This window comes from Fonsecaea multimorphosa (genome assembly GCF_000836435.1).
Source record: "Fonsecaea multimorphosa CBS 102226 unplaced genomic scaffold supercont1.31, whole genome shotgun sequence".
Taxonomy (NCBI): Eukaryota; Fungi; Ascomycota; class Eurotiomycetes; order Chaetothyriales; family Herpotrichiellaceae; genus Fonsecaea; species Fonsecaea multimorphosa.
Window position 1 is genome coordinate 27,520 of NW_015971665.1, and position 20,152 is coordinate 47,671.

Genomic DNA, 20,152 nt, shown 5'->3' on the forward strand with positions numbered 1-20,152 from the left:
GGCCGAGCAGGAGGAAATCTTGGAGGTACAAAAATGCAGTTTGGGCTCTGAAAGGGCCATTGAATTGGAATGCCGCGAAGCCTCATATAGCACTAGGATATACATATGGTGCCCTCCAATTTGCATGAATCTATCCAAAGAATGCATAACACACGAAACCTCCCAAGGTCGTCTGAGGTAGAAACCGGCAACACAGGGTCCTATCGATAAGGACAGACGTGAAAGAAAAATCCACCACCCAGCGACACGCACGTGATATCAATTTTGAAAAGAACATTTCAATGACTTTCTGGCCCATACTCCGCTCTTTTCCCCTTACCTTTCATTTATCTTTTTTTCTCTCTAATGATCTTTCTTAGAACAAAAGCAGAGGGATCAGTTGCCCAGAAGCTACCAGGGAGTTTCGAGTCCTGTGCGGGGCATAGACTCTTCACATCGACGAGAACTCAGGAGCCAACGAAAAGTGTGTTCTTTCTCTGTTCATTATTTCTTTTTCGTTCACTCTGGTCGGTCGTCGACCAGAAAGGAAGGATCACCAGGGTGGAGGGGTTTATCTCCAGTCCGCCTGATATATAAAAAAGGACCAAAGTGCCACTTGTTCGGGCAAGGAAGACATCTCAATCTCAATCTTGGACCACCAGATCCCGCGGCCATCGAACGGGGTAAAATAAAAAACGACAACAACAACAACAACAAAGAGGACATCCCTGTTCAGAACAGGGAAACTTTGAGGGGGGTAAAAAACAATGGTCTCCACATTCCTCACGCCAACCCGCCTGGCCAAAGAACACGACCTGGCCTCTCTGCACCTGCGTCGGGACCAGTCCCTGCCCGTCGTGCTCTCGACGCAGGTGACGCGGACCGCGGACGAAGGGTACGCCGAGGGCGTGGTGACGAACACGCGCTTCGGCTCGTTCCCGCACTCGACCATTATCGGGGTTGCCTGGGGCAGCCAGATTCGCGCGAGTAAAGTCGATACCGGGTCGCGGGGGAGGGTCAAGCAGAAAGGGAAACAGAAGCAAGGGGCCAAGCGGCAGACGGGGAAGGATGGCGACGGTGCGGGGAAGAAGCGGAAAGCCGGTGAGGCGGGGTTGGAAGATGGAGATGGGAGAAGAAATCCAGAGGAGGAGGAAGAAGAAGAACAGGAGCAGGAGGAGGAGGGGGAAGACGCTTTGCAGGAGAGAGACAGGATAGAACTAGGAGCGGTCACGGTCAAGGAAGCCGTGGCGGCGGAGTCGGGCTTCGTGCACGTCCTCCCGCCCACCCCTGAGAACTGGACCACCAGCCTCCCGCATCGCACTCAGGTTGTCTACACCCCCGACTACAGCTACATCCTACACCGCATCCGCGCGAGGCCGGGAACCAGACTGATCGAGGCGGGCAGTGGGAGCGGCAGTTTCACCCATGCGGCCGCGAGGGCTGTATTCAACGGATACCCCGACAAGGGGCAGAGGGCCGCCGAGCAGGAGCAGCAGCAGGAGCAGCAGCAGGAGGGGAATGGAGCGTACACGAAAGACGGCGAGGGAGAAGGGAAGGAGAGCCACGGGCTTGGACGAGTCTTTAGCTATGAATTCCACCGTGAGCGGCACGACAAAATCAAGGCCGAAATGGTTCAACACGGGCTAGACACCATCGTGCACGCCATGCACCGAGATGTCTACAAAGATGGCTTTCTGGTCTATGACTCTGAAGAAACCCCATCCACCGACAAAACCTCCCCCGCCGCGAACGCCATCTTCTTGGACCTGCCTTGTCCATGGGAAGCTCTCCCGCATTTGACGCGCGAGTCGCCACTCCAAAGCACGCCGAGCGTGCTCGACCCTCACTCGCCCGTCCACATATGCACATTCAGCCCTTGTATCGAGCAGGCGCAAAAGACAATATCCGCGCTTCGCAGGTACGACTGGATTGAGATCGAGATGGTCGAAGTGCAGCACAAGCGCATCGACGTTCGACGGGAATACACCGGACTGCAGTACAATGGCATGCGCGGAACCAATGCCTTTGCAGCCGATGTTGACGAGGCCGTGTCAAGACTGAGAGAGGTGGAACAACGGTTGAAGGAGTTCCACGCAGGAAAGAACCTGGATGAAAACAAGAAGCCCGCAAAGGTCAATGGCCAGCAACAGCAAGGCGAGGCAGGAAAGCTGCCGTTCAACGCAGGCAGGCTCGTGCACAGGACAGAAGCCGAAGTGAAAACGCACACTTCGTATCTCGTCTTTGCGGTTTTGCCCAGAGCATGGTCCGAAGAAGATGAAGCGTTAGCACAGCAGAAGTGGTCGAAGCATGTCAAGGTCGTGTCGCACGCGCCCAAGAGTCAGCGCCAGTTGAAGAAGGAGGCGAAGCTGAGAGCAAGAGGCCAGACCCAGGACCAGAACGGCATTAAGGACAAATTGTCGGATATAAATGAAGATGCAGCAAAGGATGCTGCATAAAGCAACTAGTCTAGTTCATTGGCCCGCTGGTGACACTGCGGTGGTGTGATGTGCAAGCATAAAATCCCGGAATATCCATGGCCCCTTTTTGAGAGGCCACAGCAGCCCCGGCCACCGGGTGGAACCAGATAGGGACGTCCATCGAGACCGGCCTCATGAGGATCTGCCTCGTACTCGTATTATCATGTAAGCACGTCTGATGGACTTCCTCCTCGGGTATATACATGGCTGTTTCTAAGCAGGGTGTTCAGCCTCCCACGTGACTGGGGCTGTGTGAGGGTCGATAAAAGGCCGGACAATTTCCAGCGTTATCGACTCCTGGTGACATCCGAATGGCTGAGTCTGCCCATAGTAGTAGTGTCTGAAGTCGCAGCTTTTGCATACCTAGTACCTAGGTAGTTCGCAGTTTGGGATGGGCGGACACCGGAAAGCACCGCCCCAATGGAGTCTCCAGATAGAGTCTTTCCTCAAGCTGTCGCTAAACCTGTTGCGGCAAGGGTTGCGAAGTTGGAACGGTCAGCCAATTTTCGAATGATTTCAAGAATGCCTGCTGCCTGATGTTGCTCGCTTAAAGGAAGCGACGTTATCGGCGCCCTGAAACAGCCCACTCAGGGGTGATCGGCTTTGTTCAAACCCAACACAAAGTTCCCGAATCGGATGGGTCTGCAAAGATTTTGCGCTGGGAGAGGCGCATATACCTTAGGTACCTATGTCCTTTCAAAAAGAGTTCAAGTTGGCGCATACGAATCCCACCGGGCCATGCGCCATCTTCCTACCTATCGACGATTCACGACTGTCCCACCATCGCCCAGTATCATAAGACTCTGAGGAATCGGCCGGTCAAGCAGATTTCTTACCGATAACTTGCTATCCGTCTGTGAACGCTCTGCTTTGCAACTCGTAGAATCTTGGCTCTTCAGGTCTTTCGTCGCTCTATTGAGGAGCTGAACTGCTCGCGTTCGGTTCGTTGAAACGCCTCTTCACGTCACAGCGGGCGGCATCATGGATGCCGTGGGACAATCTATGCCACACCTACTCCAGCTCGCTTCGAGGCATGTGCCCGGCACCAAATCTCCCCAAGAGTTCGCAAAGGAAGGCCGATACGACTATGTTCCATCATTCGCCGCGGCGGTCGTCTTTCTTGTGCTGTTTGGCATTGCGATGATAACAAACCTGGGCCAGATGTTCTGGCACCGATCTTGGTTTTGGTGGTCGATGAACTTTGCGGTCGCCAGTGAGTCTTCCATCGCATCTTCCAGATGCTGCAGCATGAATGTACTGATCTTGATATAGTGGAGTTTGTGGGATATCTGACTCGAGCTATTTCCATAAAAAATCTTGATGGCAGGAGCGTCTTCATTGTCCAAACTGTTATGAGTAAGTTTCCTTAAGAAGATAACATTGCATACCAGCCTTGCGGGGGATCAGGAATGCCTTTCGTCCTTACTCCACTCGTTTCTTCGTTAACAACCAAATCAGTTCTCGTCGCGCCCGCTGTGATGGCGGCCGCGTGTTACCAGGCGTTCGGCCGAGTCGTGTTGTGGGTGGTCCCTCCACGCTTTCAGTCAGCTCGCCATCTCTGGGTGCCTGCGCGCAGGATCACTCCCGTCTTTGTAGGATGTGATGTCTTCAGCTTCTTCATCCAGGTCATCGGAGGCGCCATGGTGGCCGGAGCAAACACGATAGCACACGCAAACACAGGGAAGAACGTGGTGCTGGTCGGACTGGGGTTACAATTGGCATCATTCGGGTTTTTCGTCTTGGCCAGCCTCCGACTCAACATCCTGCTGAGGACGACACTCCGAGACGTTGCACTACCCAAAGAACGCAACTGGCAGTTGTTCTTGACGGTAATCAACGTGGCCAATATATTGATTCTGATTCGGACGCTGCTTCGCTTCATTGAATTCGCCTTGGGGACGAAGAATTATCTCATCGATCACGAGTGGTTCTTCTATGCTTTTGATTCGGCGCTGATGTTCCTCGTGGTGGTCCTCTTCACTGTCTTCCACCCGGGCCATTACTTGCCGTATCTAGGGATCAGAAGAAGGGAACAGCAATTCTCGAGAAATGCAGACAAGGGGCCTTTTGCGAAGCTCTCGCGAGGCCACATGACGATGGAACTGTCATGAGACAGTTCGACGGTGGCAGGCCGGACAAGAATGATTTGGATGGAGGCAGACCATGTGGGTCTTTGACGGAGAGGCAATGCCGGGATGGCGTTCTAGTATGTCAAGAGCAAGAAACGGAGTCTTTCGCCGGTTTCGATGGCCAGGTGTCGCCGTTCCTGGTGACGACGAGCTCTCGAGCTAGAGTCTTGGCTTGATTCATATGTACCTAGGCTGGGGTGCCAGTGGGTGGCAGGGTGGCTGCAAGAAGCGGATAGGGGAATGTGAAGGACACACGTGGGTTGTGGATAGGGTGGATAGCGGTGTTCGGTTGTGAACCTGTACCTGGTTGTTACCGCCATGATTGGGGATTTGAGGACTGAGTCTGGGACTGGGTTTAATCAAGTGTACTTGTAGCCTTCGGGATATGCCATCAATTGGCTGTGCTGTATCAGCCTGTACGCTGGGTATCATCTGTCGAGCGTGGGTGCAGGACGGGTAGTGGCCACCATGGTGACGCTAGGCTGTCGATCGAAGACTGATGAATGGGGCCCGTGGCCGATTTCCGAGTATCTATTCGAACTCTGCTGGGGGGCAACTCGGTTACTCATAGTGAGAGAGTGATGGCGCAGATGGGCGCAGATGGGCGCAGATAGTGCAGATAGCGCAGATGGTGGTAGCAGTAGAAGTGATAGAGGAGAGACGGATAAACGGATAATTCCCGGGCGTGCCATTGGATTGGAGCGTGGCACCTTGGGCTGGTTGATCCGGCTTGCACGGCATCCCTTGAGCGTCGCTTGTGTCTCTCATCCTCGTTCTCGTTCTCCAAGGCGCCTCATCTCAGACCAGACTTTTTCGTCTCCATTCCCTGTGTATCTTGCGGTATTCCACACTGCCCACTTCGTCGCAAACCATGCTTGTCTGGGTAGCCTTTGCGAGTGGGCAGGGGCTAGCAAGCTGGGAGAAGATGATCACAACGCACGGCAAGCGACCCTGTGGGTGTGCCCAAGTCCATGATGAGATCTGACCTTATGACACGGAGATGCTCTAGCTTATCCTTCTTGCAAGGTACTGGGGGCGCTGTACCCGAGTGACAGGCTCAGTACCGAATGCAAGCCATCTGCTCAGTGTTCAACACCATTCACGCCCACCGATGCCACCAAAGACACTTTGACCACCCATCCAAAGCGGCCAAGCAGCCAAGCAGACAAGCAGAGATGAGCATTACCTCAAGCATTGGCATCCCGCCACCTATCCCCACGGTGCCCACCTTTTCCTCTCGTCGCATCCCATGCCGTCTTGATAGGATCCCGTTTCATTGCGTCTGCTAAGCCTCCTTTGCGGGATCTTTATCCACATGCTGCCAGCTAACCTGTCTAACGTTGTTGAACAAGGAAAATCTGCCCCCCTTCAAGCTCGTTGCCCGCCAAGCTCGACCCCGAAATTACGCGGACTATCACCTACGGTCTCAAAATCAAGCGCCGATGAATCAATTGCTACTTTGGTCGGCCCTCTCTGATGCTCAACGGGGATGTCGTCAACAGTGCAGCAGGCATCATGGTTGGTCAAAAGACACACCGTCGCTTGGTAGTCACCTGGTATGGTCGCTAGCCCTTTTATCCCTCCCCCAGTTCGCCATGAAACGCATGTAAAGTTTGGCATATAGTACGCGTTGGCCTCCTCTTGGGCGTGAAGGACAGCTACAATGCTGCTTTGCCCCTGCTCCAACGCTCACCATGGCGCGTCGACGCTTCGAGATGAAGCCATTTGCCATCCGGCTTCTCCTCTGGGCTGTCGTTGTCGTCGCCGGTGCATTTGCTCTCTATCTGACCATTTCATATGCTGTGATTCCGCTCCTTATCTGGTTATCTCCGACATTGAATCCAACCTTGTATGATTTGGGTTTTTATGGTGGTTCGCCTTCACAGACGTATATCTCAAATGGCTTGACTTCGCCGCGGACAAGCATAAGCAAATACGACCCAGACTGTGAAAAGGGGTATGTCTTCCTCAATTACAATGGAGGCTCAATGGCCGATCCTGGTCCGGCGATACTGGACAGCAACAGCGAGCTTGTTTGGAAAGCACAGAATTTTGGTGTTACGACGAATCTGAAAGTGCAGAGTTATTTGGGTCAGCAGTACTTGACGTTTTGGTCTGGGCAGAAGGGAGGGACCATGGGCAAAGGTGTCTATCACATGGTGAGTGTGCATTCAAGAAACGCTACCATCAATTAACAGAGGAACAGCTTGATAGCTTTTACGAGATCAAACATACTGTTTCAGCAGTTGCGCACGAAAGCGAGATCGAAGGCGACCTGCACGAGTTCAAAATCACCAAAGACAACACTGCACTGTTGACATTCTATAACGTTACCCCAGCCGATCTCACCCCGTTGGGCAAGCGGAAGAAGGGATGGCTCACCGACAGTGGTTTTCAGGAAGTTGACATTGCGACCGGCAAGCTACTTTTCGAGTGGAAAGCCTCAGAGCATTTCCAAGTCAATGAGACTTTTATGACCCACCCATTTGGCGGCTACATAAAAAGCATCCCCTTCGACTTCTTCCACATCAACAGCGTCGACAAAGATTCCAAGGGCAACTATCTCATCTCTTCACGCCATACTCATTCGGTCACCTGCATCGGCCCGGATGGGCAGATCATATGGATTCTTGGTGGACAGCGCAATCAATTCGAGGACCTTTCAGGGGGTGATGCTCTCAACTTCCGGTGGCAGCACGATGCCCGGTGGGTCAACGAAGAAGAAGGGATCATAACGGTTTTCGACAACAAGGAAGGAGGGCCTTTGCATGTCGACGGCCCATACAGTCGAGCGCTCATGCTACAACTGGACATAGCCAACAGGACTGTGACCCTCCTGCACTCCTATGTGTCTCAATATCGCACGCGGACACCTTCTCAAGGTTCGGCGCAATACCTTCCTGACAGCAAACACATGTTTGTGGGCTTTGGCCACTCGCCGGTTTTGAGTGAGTTTTCTCTAGACGGAACTCTGCTATGTGAGGTTCATTACGGCGCGCAATGGCTTCACGTTTTCGACACAGCAGTTTCGTACAGGGCTTTCAAATCAGCCAATTGGGTTGGCAAGCCTCGCGAGCCGCCTGCAGCGAAGATCTTGGACGATATACTGTACGTCAGTTGGAATGGGGCGACCGAAGTAGAAGCGTGGGTGTTGCAGGGAGGCGGCACAGGGGAACATGAGGAGGAATGGACCGATCTCGAGTTCATTGATAAGGAGTTCTTTGAAGAGAGCTTTGATTTATCACAACTATCCTATTATTCTCGATTCCGTGTGGGTGCCTTGGATCGAGAGGGTGAGATCTTGGGATACTCGGATGTCGCTCCACGAGAAAGCTCTGGGAGTTGGTGGGGTTTCATTTTTACAGTATTTCTATGGGGAGTGGCATTCAAGGTCGCCTGGATGGGCTACAAATGGTTCTCCCAGCACAAGGGAGCCGGCGGAAGAGGCGTTTCGTGGGTGGTTTGGAAAAAGTCGTGACGGAGCCATTAGACGGGGATTTTTTGCATTGTTCACCAGCGTTCTGACTTTGGACGTACAACCAACAGCGGATAAGCTTGCAGTTGCATAGAGAGGTCGATCCTCAATCCGAATGAATTCACACATGTTTCAGCTTCACATTCCAGCCTCGAAGATGAAAATGAGGCGGGCGCTCGTGGCATCATCTTGACCCGTTTCCCCAAAAGCTCCTAGCTTCCCGAGTCTTCAGATTTAAAGTGGGCGAAGTGGCTCCGGGGTATTATTGCGATTTTCCGAGCCTCATTCCAATCGTTCAATCCGTGCGCTGCGTGACTCAAAAGTGCCTTGCCTGCGCCCGACCACAAGGGGAGGTGACTCAGTGAGCAGACCCAGAGTCTCATGAGCTATTTGAAGCGTGCCTTCTGCTCATCAGCCTTGAGGTTCTGCAACAAACCCACCAAAATGGCTCAACCTCCCTGGGCCATGCCATCGGGCACCACGCACCAGCCGCAATTGAAGATCTACAACTCCTTGACCCGGTCCAAAGTCCCCTTTGTCCCCATACAACAAGGGCACATCTCGTGGTATGCCTGCGGTCCCACGGTCTACGACGACGCCCATCTGGGCCATGCCCGCAACTACGTGACCACGGACATCATTCGACGGATTCTGCGAGACTACTTTGGCTTCAAAATTCGCTTTGTGATGAACACCACAGATATTGATGACAAGATCATTTTAAGAGCAAGGCAACGGCATCTATACGATGAATACAAGAAGAACCACAGGTACCAGAGTCAGCAGCATGAACACTCTTTTCATAGATTCCTGACTGCCATCTAGATACATCGACGATCAAGTCCGTCAGGACGCCCGGCAGGCATGGCACTACTACATCCAGAAGAACCTGAAACGCATAGGGTCCAAGGATCCAGTCACGCCCGACTCATTCGACGCATTCATCGAACACATATATGGAGATGTCCTTGCAGGAGGAAGTCTGGAGCCCGGGGAAAAGCCAGGTGACAAGGAGGCCAAGATCAAGATGCACATCAACACGGCTCGCAACGCGGCAAAGGCTCTGATGCAAGATCCCAAACTCCTGACACCGCACGAGTTCTACAACCGCGTGAGCGATCCCATGTGCCTGGTCTTGGACGAGCAGTTTGGTAAAACGATCCGCGGGGACGACTATGGCGTATTCACGAAACTCACAAAGGAATATGAAACTCGATTTTTCCAAGACATGCATGATCTCAATGTCATGGATCCCGATGACCTGGTGCGAGTCACCGAGCACGGCAAAGAGATTGCGGAGTTTGTCAAGAAGATTGTCGACAACAAAATGGGTTACAGGTCGTCAGAGGGTTCGGTTTATTTCGACATAAAAGCATTTGAGGCCGCCGGGTACCCTTATGCCCGATTAGAGCCATGGAACAAAAACGACAAGGAACTGCAGGCGGACGGAGAAGGTGCCCTGTCACAAAAAGACGCATCTGTCAAGAGGTCGGACGCCGACTTTGCCCTTTGGAAAGCATCAAAGCCCGGCGAGCCAAGCTGGGACAGTGAATGGGGGCCTGGTCGTCCTGGATGGCACATTGAGTGCTCGGCCATGGCGTCCGGTAAGCTCGGTCAGCAGATGGATATCCATTCTGGCGGGATCGATCTGGCTTTTCCTCACCATGACAACGAGCTTGCCCAGAGCGAAGCATTCTGGGCAAACCATGGTCAGTGGGTGAATTACTTTCTCCACATGGGTCATCTGTCCATCCAGGGATCAAAAATGTCGAAATCGCTGAAAAATTTTACCACCATCCGAGAGGCGCTTCATGTCAGAAAGGACTGGACTTCTAGGAGTCTGCGGATCGTTTTCCTGCTCGGGAACTGGAAAGACGGGATAGAGATCACGGACGACATGGTCACCGAGGGCAGAAACTGGGAAGACCGGGTGGATAACTTCTTTCTCAATGCCGTCGATGCCATCAAGAACACAAACCCCTCGGATGAGCAGCGAGCCAGCCTAGAAGATGCCGTACAGGATGCAGAAGAGAAGGTCCGAGCTGCGTTACTCGACTCCTTCAACACGCCGATCGCCATGAACATCATCTCACAGCTAATAAACACATACAATACCAGCGCCAAAAGTTCCGAATTGACAGCAGCGGATCATCGTCGGGTCGGGATCTTTGTCACACGTCTACTCAACATCTTCGGTCTGAACGGCTCTGAGCCAGCAGACACTGATCAGGTGGGCTGGCAAGGTATCGAGATCCCGGACGCCGCTAAAGAGTTTGTCTACCCACTGGCCAAAATTCGAGACGAACTGCGACAAGCCGCCATTGCCAAATCCATCACAGCCGAGAAAGTCCAGGAAATTGTTTCCACTACGCCAGTGGGCCTTGAAGAAGCCCCCTCAATTGGAAGACCTCGGCCTTCATATGCCCGTGCACTGAGCGAATTCAGCAGAGACGCCCTTCAAACAGCGTCTTCACCCGCTACTAGCACGGAATCCCCGCCTGATCTCAACAAAGAAATCCTCGCACTTTGCGACCGGGTCCGAGACGTCGATCTTTGGCACCTGGACATATTCCTCGAAGACCGAGAAAACGCTCCGGCTCTGGTCCGCCCCGTCACCGAAGGCCTCAAAGCCGCCCGGCGCGAGAAGGAGGAGAAGGCCCGCCAAAAAGAGGAAGCGAGGAAGCAGCGCGAAAGAGAGGCGCAGGAGAAGCTCCAGAAGGCCAAACTCAGCCCTACCGAAATGTTCAAACCACCGCACTCCTCGGAGTATTCGGCGTGGGACGGGGATGGCGTGCCGACGACCGCCAAGGACGGAACGCCACTGACGGCAAGCCGGGTGAAGAGGCTTAAGAAGGAGTGGGAAGCGCAGAGGAAGGTGCATGAGAAGTACCTGGCGACGGTCTCGGTGCCAAACGGTTCGGGCTCGTCCTCTGCTGCTCGCTAGGGACGAGTTGGTTAGTCGGAAGTCCAGGCTTCTGGCTCGCTTTCTTCCTGCTCGGCGGCACACTTCTTCTGATGTAGGATTGTATTAGATACCCCAGCTGTGAGAGTCATCCATCAATCGCCCCACACGTGTGACGACAGGAGGGAGAGCGTGGGAATAAAAAGAGCGATTCCTGAAAAAGTCATCACTGGAAACTTGACAGATTCTCTCTCGTGGCTAGGAGTCGAGATCACAGCTTTCCCTCCCCCTTCAAGCCCTGATAGAGCGCCATGGCTGCCAAGGTCTTGCCATCTCTCCACGCGACCTTCCACACGTCGTTTAACTTGACGATCTTCAACGTGATTTTCTCGCCGTGGTCCCTCAAGCCGGTCAATTTGCCCTTTAACGCCTCGATCTGGTGGCGCGGGAGGGTCTTGCGGGCGAGGAAGATGGGGATGAACTCGTCGGAGCCGCCTGGGGACGGGTAGATGGCGGACTGTAGCTGTTCTTCTTCCGAGCCACTCTTCTCCCGAGTGTCAGTGAGGGAGAGCGAGAGCGAGGAGGCGGCGAGTTGCGTCATGTCGATGAGTTCGTCGGTGGAAATCTCCAGACCTGTTTCCTCGTGGATTTCCTTGGCGGCCGCCCCCGCGAACGTGCCGCTGTCGTCGATCATGCCGGCGGGCAGTTCGGCGAAGGCGAGCGAGCCGGCTGGGATGCGGGGCTGGATTGTCAGAATTGCGTACTCTTCGTCGTCGTCGTCTTCTGGCTGGGGCGGTTCCTTGGACGTTGTCGTTGTCGTCGTCCTCGAGGATGGTTGTCCAGACGGTGTCAGGATGATCAGCATGGCAACACTCCCGCCTCGCATAAACACCGATCCCGGCAAAGACTCGCCCTTGTCGTTTGTCACGGTGGCCTTCAACTTGAGGAAACCCAGACGGTGGCCCGAGAAGAAGTCGACGGATTGGATCTCGATGGATCTCAGAGCGTAGGCTGACTCGTGGAACGGGTGGGATGGTGAGGTGTGCTGGAGCGAGAGGCTCCTTTGCAGTGTGCTCAGCCAGGTCTTGAAGGCTGGGAAGGCGAGAAGTTGGTCCTGGGTGAGTGTGGAGGGGTGGGTTATTGGGATGTTGGAGGGAGTGTTGGGGAGAGTGAAGGTGGTGGTGGTTGACGACGACATGGTTTTGGACAGGACCGAGATTTGTGGGTGTGGAAGAAGTTGGCGGGTGAGAGAGCTCAGTCTTGAAAACATCAAGAGCACACAGCCTTGGTGTAAAGAGTTTCTATCTCGATGGTTGATGTTACGTAGACTCTCAAGGTCAGCAGATTGAGGAGAGGGCGACGACGTAGTAAAGGCTTTGTCTGACAATATGTAATGACATTCCATGCTGAGTCCCTCGTGCTTCTCAAGGACGGAAATGACTGTGTCAGGCAATAAATAATCTTTCTCCCCACCACGCATACTGTCTATCTACAAGGTACACGTCGTCACCTACGTGCCTTCGACCATCTATCTCCAATACTCCCGACCATCAACAACAATGACAAAGACTGAACCTGGCCCTGCGCAAGAAGCCACCACCACCACGTTCACGCTCCGCAACCCTCCGCACTCATACTTCCACCTCCGCCTCCACGCCACCCCACCGCTCCAAGTCGACCAGCCGCTGGACGAAATTACACTGCGCTCATATCTCACATCGGCGCTTCAGCAGTATCTCGGTCTCACCGGCGCCGCCATCCCCGTGGACATCCTGAAAGTGGAGGGCCCCAATGCCTGGATCCGTGTTCCTTGTGACGATGAGGTCGCCGTGACGGCCGGGGTGAGTCAGTGGGTCGGGGCCAAGGGTGTGAGTCTCGGCATTGAGGCGAGAGGCTCGTGGTTGGGTGGTGTCGTAGCAAAAGGGACGACCAACGGGTTGTGGAGTTTGGGAGGTTAAATTGGATGGAGTTGTGTCGACAGACAAAAGAATGAGACTTTCGCGCCAGCAGGATGGTCGACATGCAAGGCTATGACCGCTTTCCAAGCTCCGGGGCCAACGCAGCTTGCAAAGAAATTTCATCCGAGTCACTGTCATCCTCAAGCTTCTTCGCCGCAAACACCTCGGTCTTCGACGGGCTTTTCCGACACAACCACCCAAAGGTCTTTCGAGGCTCTGCTGTATCAGTGTCAGCGACGATGTATCAGCATGCAAACCCAGCCGCCGGGAATTACCTCTTTCCGCTTCGGCCAGCTGCTTCAGAGCCGCCTTTCGGTCTCGCTTAGCCTGATCTCGGAGCAGCTTCTCTTCTTGCTTCCTCTTCTTCTCCGACTCCTTCCAAGCCGCCCGACGTTTGTTGTACTCTTGGACTTCATAGTCGTGCTGGACGGAGTATGGAGACACGGACATTGCGAGGTATGGGCGCGTGAAAGCTATTGGACTGGATGTGAACGGAAATGTGTGGTTCAAACAGACTTGCTAGGGCACGATCCGGCTTGGTTGTGAGAATGGGGGATACTTATAAACCCCCAGGAGAGGGAAAGCTCAGATGCCCGCGTACAGATCCTGTGATTGATTTGAGCTGATACATAAGCATCAGCTTCACGGTGGCTAGATGGCCCTTGCGACTCGAGAGCCAGGGCGACATGGTCTGGCATTTCTGCCCCAGAGACTCGGCCCGAAGAGCAGATGGTCGATGATGAAGGGGTTTGTATGTAGGCTAGAGGCCATTCCATCATCCTGCCCAGACATGCTATGTAGGTGGCAACAGGGTCTTCTTCACAGACGGGCCATGTCTCGCCGATTTATATTCGCTGAGGAGGATTCGATCAGACATAGCGAGATAGTGCGTTCTACAGAGTATAATTAGTTATGTCAGTTGTTGCTCCCAATGAAGACACCAAGCCCACTTTCACGCTGTCCGGGAGCGCTTGGAGGATGTCAATAGCATTTACGCGTCCTCGTACTCGTCCGGCTGTGGCGTGTGGCGTATGGTCGAGGCTGGCTGAAGACGTTGCTTGTCGATGCTTGTTGGTGCTTGTATGGGTTTAGCATGTTCGCTACGCACGGACCGAAACCTAGAGCGTGTCTCTTTTTGACCAAATCGGCCTCTTTGCGAGATTAACCTGCACCAACTCCTGCACCACTAAAGGGGCCCTGGCTCTAGACCCTCTAGACCTCAGTCCTCTTGCCATCAACGACGACTTACCGACTCTTCGGAGAGATGGCTCACCTCCACGTGGCGTCGCTAACATGGGACCGTCGCAAAGTCTTTCCTCCGCCGCACAATCGAGGGGATGTTGATAACCGCCGAGTTTAAAATGTCGTGGTAGGTCCTTTTGTTCGGTGCTTCGTCTTGTTTGACTTCTCCTTCTCTCCCAGATCTACTGCCTGGAAGCTTGTCCATGCCCTCGAAATGCCTTTAGTCGAGGAATACCTATTGAAAGAGCCTCAGTTCAATGTCCTAAGCTCCAACTCCTCGAGGGACGACCTCCACCAGCCCTTTGAGAGCCAGAACCAGGGCCAGCCTCTACCGCCGCATGTCCTGCCGCCCAAACCTTTGAGACCTCTCCGCAAATTCGGCACGCTCAGAAATGTCCTTATAACTTTTGCGGCCGTTTGTGTCTACGGTGGATGTACCTTCGGCTCCATCTATCCTGGGCTGAATGCTGGATTCCCTTTCTACCCGTTACTCCAATACTATGGGAACCACGGCCTTGCAGGCAACTTCTTTCCCTGCGAGCCTTCTCTCTACTCCGGGCAGTTTGCCATTAACCTCGCCTGGGGTTCTTTGACTTACACGTCGGCCAAGATCCTGGATGCAGGCATCAATCTGGTTCTGGGCAGAGGTGCGCAAGTGGTTTTAACCTGGCTCTCTTATCACCTTTTCAGCATGGCAATTCTTCGCATCATCCAGGAGAATTGTGTGCCTTTGGAATTATACACTGCCATGGCATTCGACACAACGTCCGTCAAGGGGGCATGGTATCAATTGCGAGCCGTCACCAAGGTGGACACTGTCCGTGCCAAAGTCACCCTCATTTGGCTTGCGATTTCGGTGTCGTACCTCATTGCCCTGCCCACCCTCCTCGACCTGACTACGGGTTACATAGTCGAGTACCAGACCATGGTCAACATCACCACTCCAGGAGACTCCACACACAAATTAATTGAACTCAACTCTACTCAACTCAACGCCATCCGAGAAGGCGTCCTCTGTGCTACCGGTAGCTGCGGCCCCCGCTCAAGCTGGTATTATACACCACAATCGGGACTGTACACCAGCATCGTGATCTCCGGCGCAAACATATCTTTCAACGCGTTTTACGACGACAAGTACAACTGGATTATGCAGAGCGAAAAGAAACCAGACGGCATTCTCCAATGTGTCCCCAGCAGCACCTATCAATGGGGTCTCTCCAGCGGCTACCTTTGGATTGTGTGCTTCGTCACCAGCCTGTGGGTCGCAGGCATGTTCGCCGTGTGGATTGACAGTTTCCGCAACGGCGTCCTGTGGCGCAGCGGGCGAGGCTTCGGGCGGTACAGGAACATCATCGACATCGCCGAGCACCTGCACTCCAATTTCGGCTACGACCTGTGCGCGTACACGCACGAGGAGCTGGAAAAGAAGGTCGACCGACTGGAGCCCGTGGGCGTCGAGGTTCTGGCCGACGGCGAGTGGGCGCATATTCGCCTGGGCCGCAATCCAGGCGGGAAACATCTGTTGTCAACACCCGGTCTGCAGTATGGTGACATTGGGAGACTCCGCAGTCGACACGTCTCGGCCACATGGCCGCTGCCCAGCGGAGGCGTTTAAGGGGATGCGGCTCTGTAGAGTACCCAATGATAGCGGTGCATTGACTAATGACATTTTCTCATTTAGCGCAGATCCTTTGAAAAGCGAAACATATTCCTTTGCTTGTACCAGATATTTCTCTATAGCATTTACGAACCTAGGAGAAAAGGGTGACCCATTTTACTGACAGGATAGTTGCCCCCGAAGTCGATCAGAGGCGGAGGAGCCGATAGTGGCAGCTTTTGTAAAAGTGAGACGTGCATTATAAACGACTTGCCGCGAGGCCAACTTCTTCTAAAGAGAAGGTGCACGACGCAGCCTTCCCATGCGTGGTCGAGGAGGGAGTAAGGCAGCGGGGCAAGGGGATGAAGTGGAAGGGCAAAAAGCTCTAGAAGAAGAAAAAGAATAAAAGGGGGAAGATCTGGAGAGGACTCTTGAAGCCCCTGGCCGAATATTAATTGATAACGGGCCATTATCAGCAATCTTGGTTTCTTAAAAGTCTCAAAAGGCGCCATCCCCCATTGCTGCAAAGCCCACTTGACCATCCTGTCTATATGCAAATCGGTGCCTCCTCAATCGGCGACAGCGGTCTATGCTCTTCGGGGTATGTATGTGGATATATATAGTAGTAGATGATTGTGTATGTGTATATCTATAGGATGTCTTGTGTACAAATATAAAAACCACTCGCCATGAATCGGTTGCAGTCACCGTGAGTCGTCATCCTCGTTCTCATCACGTTCGTCATGCATGGTACTCGGTCGTCAAGCGACTGGGCGTTCCTGACTGACTGAGTCTCACCCAGGCGTGGATTTCCCAGCGCGCAGCAGATGGGTTTGTTCTTCTGCTCGTTGTCGGAACCCCAGTTTCTCTCTCTCTCTCTGTCTGTCTCTCTCTCTGGACGCCCTTGTGGGAAATAGTTCATTGCCCGTGGGGCAGGTATTGGGAACTGTGAGAGGGAATGGAAGGGCGAGTGAAATTGATGGTGCGTGCATGCAGTGCTGTCTCTGGCGAAGTGGTGAATAAGGGCCTTGAAACAGCGGGAGGTGTATTGAAGGTGCTCTTGAAGCCCCAGCATCGCATATCGCGGACTCGATGTTTCGGCGGCGTCGGTGGCGGTACAGGGTTGTTTTCCTCTGTCTGAAAAACCCGCATGACTAGTCGATTCCCGCAAGAGACCAGTACTGCTCATTTTTGTGCCCATGACAGCAACGAATTGGGATGGGATGCCTTCGAGCCTTTCGAAATATAGGCTGCTCCGTCGTGGAATCTGTCGCGCATGCAGCAGGAATCAATTCCTCTTTAGAACGATCATTGTGCGGTGGCTGGATCGCGCCGAGATTCATTCCTCGCAAGCACACCAGGACTTTTGAGAGAAGAGGTCGTGGCGATATGACGAGGCATCATGACTCATTCAGCCGTCCTCGATCCCGTTTGTCTGTCAAGAGGATATGCAGCAGCGCTAGAGAACGGACAGCTCTGACGATCGCTCCAGCAACGCTCATTATGCGACGTGACAGCGTTTTGTCAAAGGAGGATAGTGTTGCTGACTTGGGCCACGTACACGCAGGCCACTTTTGTAGCATCACCGGAACTATTGGTTGACCAAAGAAAAAAACGTATGTTCAATCTTTCACACAGCGCTCGATGACACCGTCGACGGCGGCAATCGTTCGTCAACGCGGAGGACGGGCCATTTCCTCGACCGCACGATCCTCATGTAAGACTGCTGTTCGTTACCGGGCTGGGGCAGTTCCTCGGTGAACTCGCGGGTTGCGACGACGCGATGCAGCGCAGCGGCGCCGGCGACGAAGATGCCGGCAATCAGGATGCAGAGGAACACGACCAGTCCGTCTGACAGGCCCATTTTTGTGGTCAAAACCAAGACCCGAGGGGGGGTTGTGACAGGTTATGATTTTTCCAGAGCAAGGGATAGGGATAGATATTGCAATGGGGGTCGGCCAGATTGGGGGAATGGGAAGGGAAATAGATGAAAAATTTGAACAGGAGAGAGGAATTCTTTCTTTGACGAGAACTCAAAACTCACCTGACACGACTTGGGAGGGTACCTAGGTATATACATATGTACTCGGTACGAGGGATCCCAGCAGGGGAGGCAGGGAGGGAGTATGGAGTATGTCTCGGCTCGTTGTGTCTCCCGTGGACACCGAACCGGATCGCTAAAGACGAGGATTACGACGCAAAAAACAAGCCCTGGTGGGCGCTTTGAGGATGCAGGACGCCGGATGCCTGAGGATGCATCCCCAGCAGTGCCAGCACCAGCACCAGCACCAGCATCGCCACAAGATCCACGACCAGTGCATAACGAGGCACGTTGGTGTGGGCACTGGCCAGCAGCAGGTGGAGCGACAAACACACAAAGTCACAAACGCGTCCGGGCTTGAGCTGGTAAGGCGCAGGACCGGGTAGAGAGCAATAGCCAATGGAGCCAGGGAAAAGGCCAACGCGTAAGCGCAGAGGCTTTTTCCTTGTCTGCCTCGCCCTGTTGCAAGAATAAGGCCCTGCACGATTTCAGTATGGCTGGTCTTGCTGCTCACGCTGGTCTCAGATTGTGCACACACTTGGGGCACCCAACTAGGTAGACCCAGCGGCATATTTTGTGCCCTTCATGTTCCATGGGCTTCTTCCATTCGTCCTTCTCCCGCTAACGCCCGGACAACCTCGGAGAGAGAGCCACGAGTACGGAGTACCTACGGGTTGCAAAAGAGTTCGCTAGTTTCCCCAACCCGTTGGTGGCTGTGGCTGTGGATGCGCCATTGACGGAGGAGGCTGCCATGCTCGCTGGGGAATTTAATTTAAAAAGGCCACGAAGATCTCGATGCTCAGCCTTGTGGAAACATGAACTGTTGTCCATGGCGTGATTACTCTTACGAGTACCGAGTACCTCGCTGACTCGTATTTGTACATATATAATCAAGGTGACGTACCGACACACACGTTGTGGTGGGCAACATGATCCAGCTGAATAAAGGGAAGGCCCGACTCTAGACACTGGCATGTCCAGGTTGATTCTGCCATATCTTCTTTCTCACCCAATGTACCCTTGAACACAGTCAACATCCGCTTATTCTGGAGTGAACAGACGTGCTGCCATCTCCTCAATGCCTCTGGGCGGCCTCCCCAGGATGTCACCGATCAACGGATCGACCGTCGCCGTCTCCCCTTGGGCAATTCCGTCCTGATGTGGCCATTAGCATCAAACTTGTCGCTATTGCAGGGAGACTCTCTGGGAAAGAAACTTACATGCCAGCCACTCCAGCTCTCCACCACCCAGAAGTTGTCCTGGGGCACGCTTTTCTTCTCAAACTTGTGGTACCGTTCGGCTTCCTGCCTACCCACGATGTCGACTTTGACTTTCCGCCCCGTGTGCTCCTCGACCAGCTTGGCCACGTCGCTGATGCTGGTTGCCCGAGGCCCCGTCAGGTTCAACGTCTGGCCCAGATACTTGTCATAGTCTCGGAGGATCTTGGCTGTGGCTTCACCGAGGTCGTCCCATGTGACCCAGGAGACGGGGCCATCGTTGGGAATGACGAATGTGATGTCGTCCATGTCGCCCTTTTTGAACTTCTGAGGTTGGAACCCGGCGTACAACCACCAGCTTTCCGCGTAGATGCCCTCGCGCACAACCACGTATTGCAGTCCGCTCTGTGTCAGGTAGTTGATGGTCTTGATGTGCGCCTGCTGCACGCCGGCTATGCTGTCGAGGCCCGTCTTCCCGCCAAACATCAAGCTCGTGTAAATCACCGTCTTGACACCCGCCTGTTTCGCCGCGTCAATGGCGGCCTTGTGGTGAAGCCACCGATCGACGCTGGGCGAGGGAAACGACACCAGGAACAGAGCGTCAGCGCCCTTGAACGAGGCTGCCAGCGAGTCCGGAGACGTGAAATCACCCTTCCGGACCTCGACCCCGGCATCCCGGGCTGCAGGCGACACATTGTTGGGGTGGCTGGATGAGATGACCAGCTCCGATGGCGGGATCAGCCTTTGGCGGAGTAGCGTGTCGAGAACCCGGGACCCTAAATGCCCCGTGGTCCCTGTGAGCACCAGCATTGTACCGAGTACCAAGTACCTCGTAGAGGGTTTCTCTTAGACGCGCGGACAGATACCAAATGAGCTTATCGTGTACCGAGTAAAGTTTAAGAGAACAATTACGAGTTCATAGAAGAAATTTGGCAAGTGGTAGACAAGTTGTCCACATACTCCTTGCGAAATTTCTAGATCAACCTCGTACCTGAAGCCCCAGAGCCGCCAGAGATTTGCTGTGTCATGACGTTTCCAGACTTCGGCAGATGTGCTCCGAGATAATTTAAAAGGTGCCGTGAGTAGAGGCACGCCTTTAACCTACGTCTGCATGCTACTACTCGCGATGGAGGTA

General features: G+C 53.8%; 10 protein-coding genes across 10 annotated transcripts; 6 read left to right on the forward strand and 4 right to left on the reverse strand.

The window, feature by feature from the left end:
• Positions 1 to 746: 746 nt before the first annotated feature.
• Z520_10534 (uncharacterized protein) lies at positions 747 to 2,435 on the forward strand (the record flags this gene model as incomplete). Its single annotated transcript, XM_016781026.1, has 1 exon — positions 747 to 2,435. The coding sequence occupies one exon, from the start codon at positions 747 to 749 to the stop codon at positions 2,433 to 2,435; it is 1,689 nt and encodes a 562-aa protein (XP_016627751.1).
• Positions 2,436 to 3,437: 1,002 nt separating this feature from the next.
• On the forward strand, positions 3,438 to 4,567 carry Z520_10535 (uncharacterized protein; the record flags this gene model as incomplete). Its single annotated transcript, XM_016781027.1, has 3 exons — positions 3,438 to 3,669; positions 3,729 to 3,812; positions 3,915 to 4,567. 3 exons carry the CDS (start codon positions 3,438 to 3,440, stop codon positions 4,565 to 4,567), a joined length of 969 nt encoding a protein of 322 aa, XP_016627752.1.
• Positions 4,568 to 6,279: 1,712 nt separating this feature from the next.
• Positions 6,280 to 8,063, forward strand: Z520_10536 (uncharacterized protein; the record flags this gene model as incomplete). The annotated part of the gene is made up of 2 exons (XM_016781028.1): positions 6,280 to 6,744; positions 6,792 to 8,063. 2 exons carry the CDS (start codon positions 6,280 to 6,282, stop codon positions 8,061 to 8,063), a joined length of 1,737 nt encoding a protein of 578 aa, XP_016627753.1.
• A 441-nt stretch (positions 8,064 to 8,504) lies between these two features.
• Z520_10537 (uncharacterized protein) lies at positions 8,505 to 11,004 on the forward strand (the record flags this gene model as incomplete). Its single annotated transcript, XM_016781029.1, has 2 exons — positions 8,505 to 8,830; positions 8,886 to 11,004. The coding sequence occupies 2 exons, from the start codon at positions 8,505 to 8,507 to the stop codon at positions 11,002 to 11,004; spliced, it is 2,445 nt and encodes an 814-aa protein (XP_016627754.1).
• A 229-nt stretch (positions 11,005 to 11,233) lies between these two features.
• On the reverse strand, positions 11,234 to 12,160 carry Z520_10538 (uncharacterized protein; the record flags this gene model as incomplete). Its single annotated transcript, XM_016781030.1, has 1 exon — positions 11,234 to 12,160. The coding sequence occupies one exon, from the start codon at positions 12,158 to 12,160 to the stop codon at positions 11,234 to 11,236; it is 927 nt and encodes a 308-aa protein (XP_016627755.1).
• A 361-nt stretch (positions 12,161 to 12,521) lies between these two features.
• Z520_10539 (uncharacterized protein) lies at positions 12,522 to 12,920 on the forward strand (the record flags this gene model as incomplete). Its single annotated transcript, XM_016781031.1, has 1 exon — positions 12,522 to 12,920. The coding sequence occupies one exon, from the start codon at positions 12,522 to 12,524 to the stop codon at positions 12,918 to 12,920; it is 399 nt and encodes a 132-aa protein (XP_016627756.1).
• A 70-nt stretch (positions 12,921 to 12,990) lies between these two features.
• On the reverse strand, positions 12,991 to 13,370 carry Z520_10540 (uncharacterized protein; the record flags this gene model as incomplete). Its single annotated transcript, XM_016781032.1, has 2 exons — positions 12,991 to 13,139; positions 13,196 to 13,370. 2 exons carry the CDS (start codon positions 13,368 to 13,370, stop codon positions 12,991 to 12,993), a joined length of 324 nt encoding a protein of 107 aa, XP_016627757.1.
• A 1,006-nt stretch (positions 13,371 to 14,376) lies between these two features.
• Z520_10541 (uncharacterized protein) lies at positions 14,377 to 15,777 on the forward strand (the record flags this gene model as incomplete). Its single annotated transcript, XM_016781033.1, has 1 exon — positions 14,377 to 15,777. One exon carries the CDS (start codon positions 14,377 to 14,379, stop codon positions 15,775 to 15,777), a length of 1,401 nt encoding a protein of 466 aa, XP_016627758.1.
• Positions 15,778 to 17,389: 1,612 nt separating this feature from the next.
• Positions 17,390 to 17,623, reverse strand: Z520_10542 (uncharacterized protein; the record flags this gene model as incomplete). Its single annotated transcript, XM_016781034.1, has 1 exon — positions 17,390 to 17,623. The coding sequence occupies one exon, from the start codon at positions 17,621 to 17,623 to the stop codon at positions 17,390 to 17,392; it is 234 nt and encodes a 77-aa protein (XP_016627759.1).
• Positions 17,624 to 18,841: 1,218 nt separating this feature from the next.
• Positions 18,842 to 19,827, reverse strand: Z520_10543 (uncharacterized protein; the record flags this gene model as incomplete). Its single annotated transcript, XM_016781035.1, has 2 exons — positions 18,842 to 18,955; positions 19,021 to 19,827. The coding sequence occupies 2 exons, from the start codon at positions 19,825 to 19,827 to the stop codon at positions 18,842 to 18,844; spliced, it is 921 nt and encodes a 306-aa protein (XP_016627760.1).
• Positions 19,828 to 20,152: the final 325 nt, after the last annotated feature.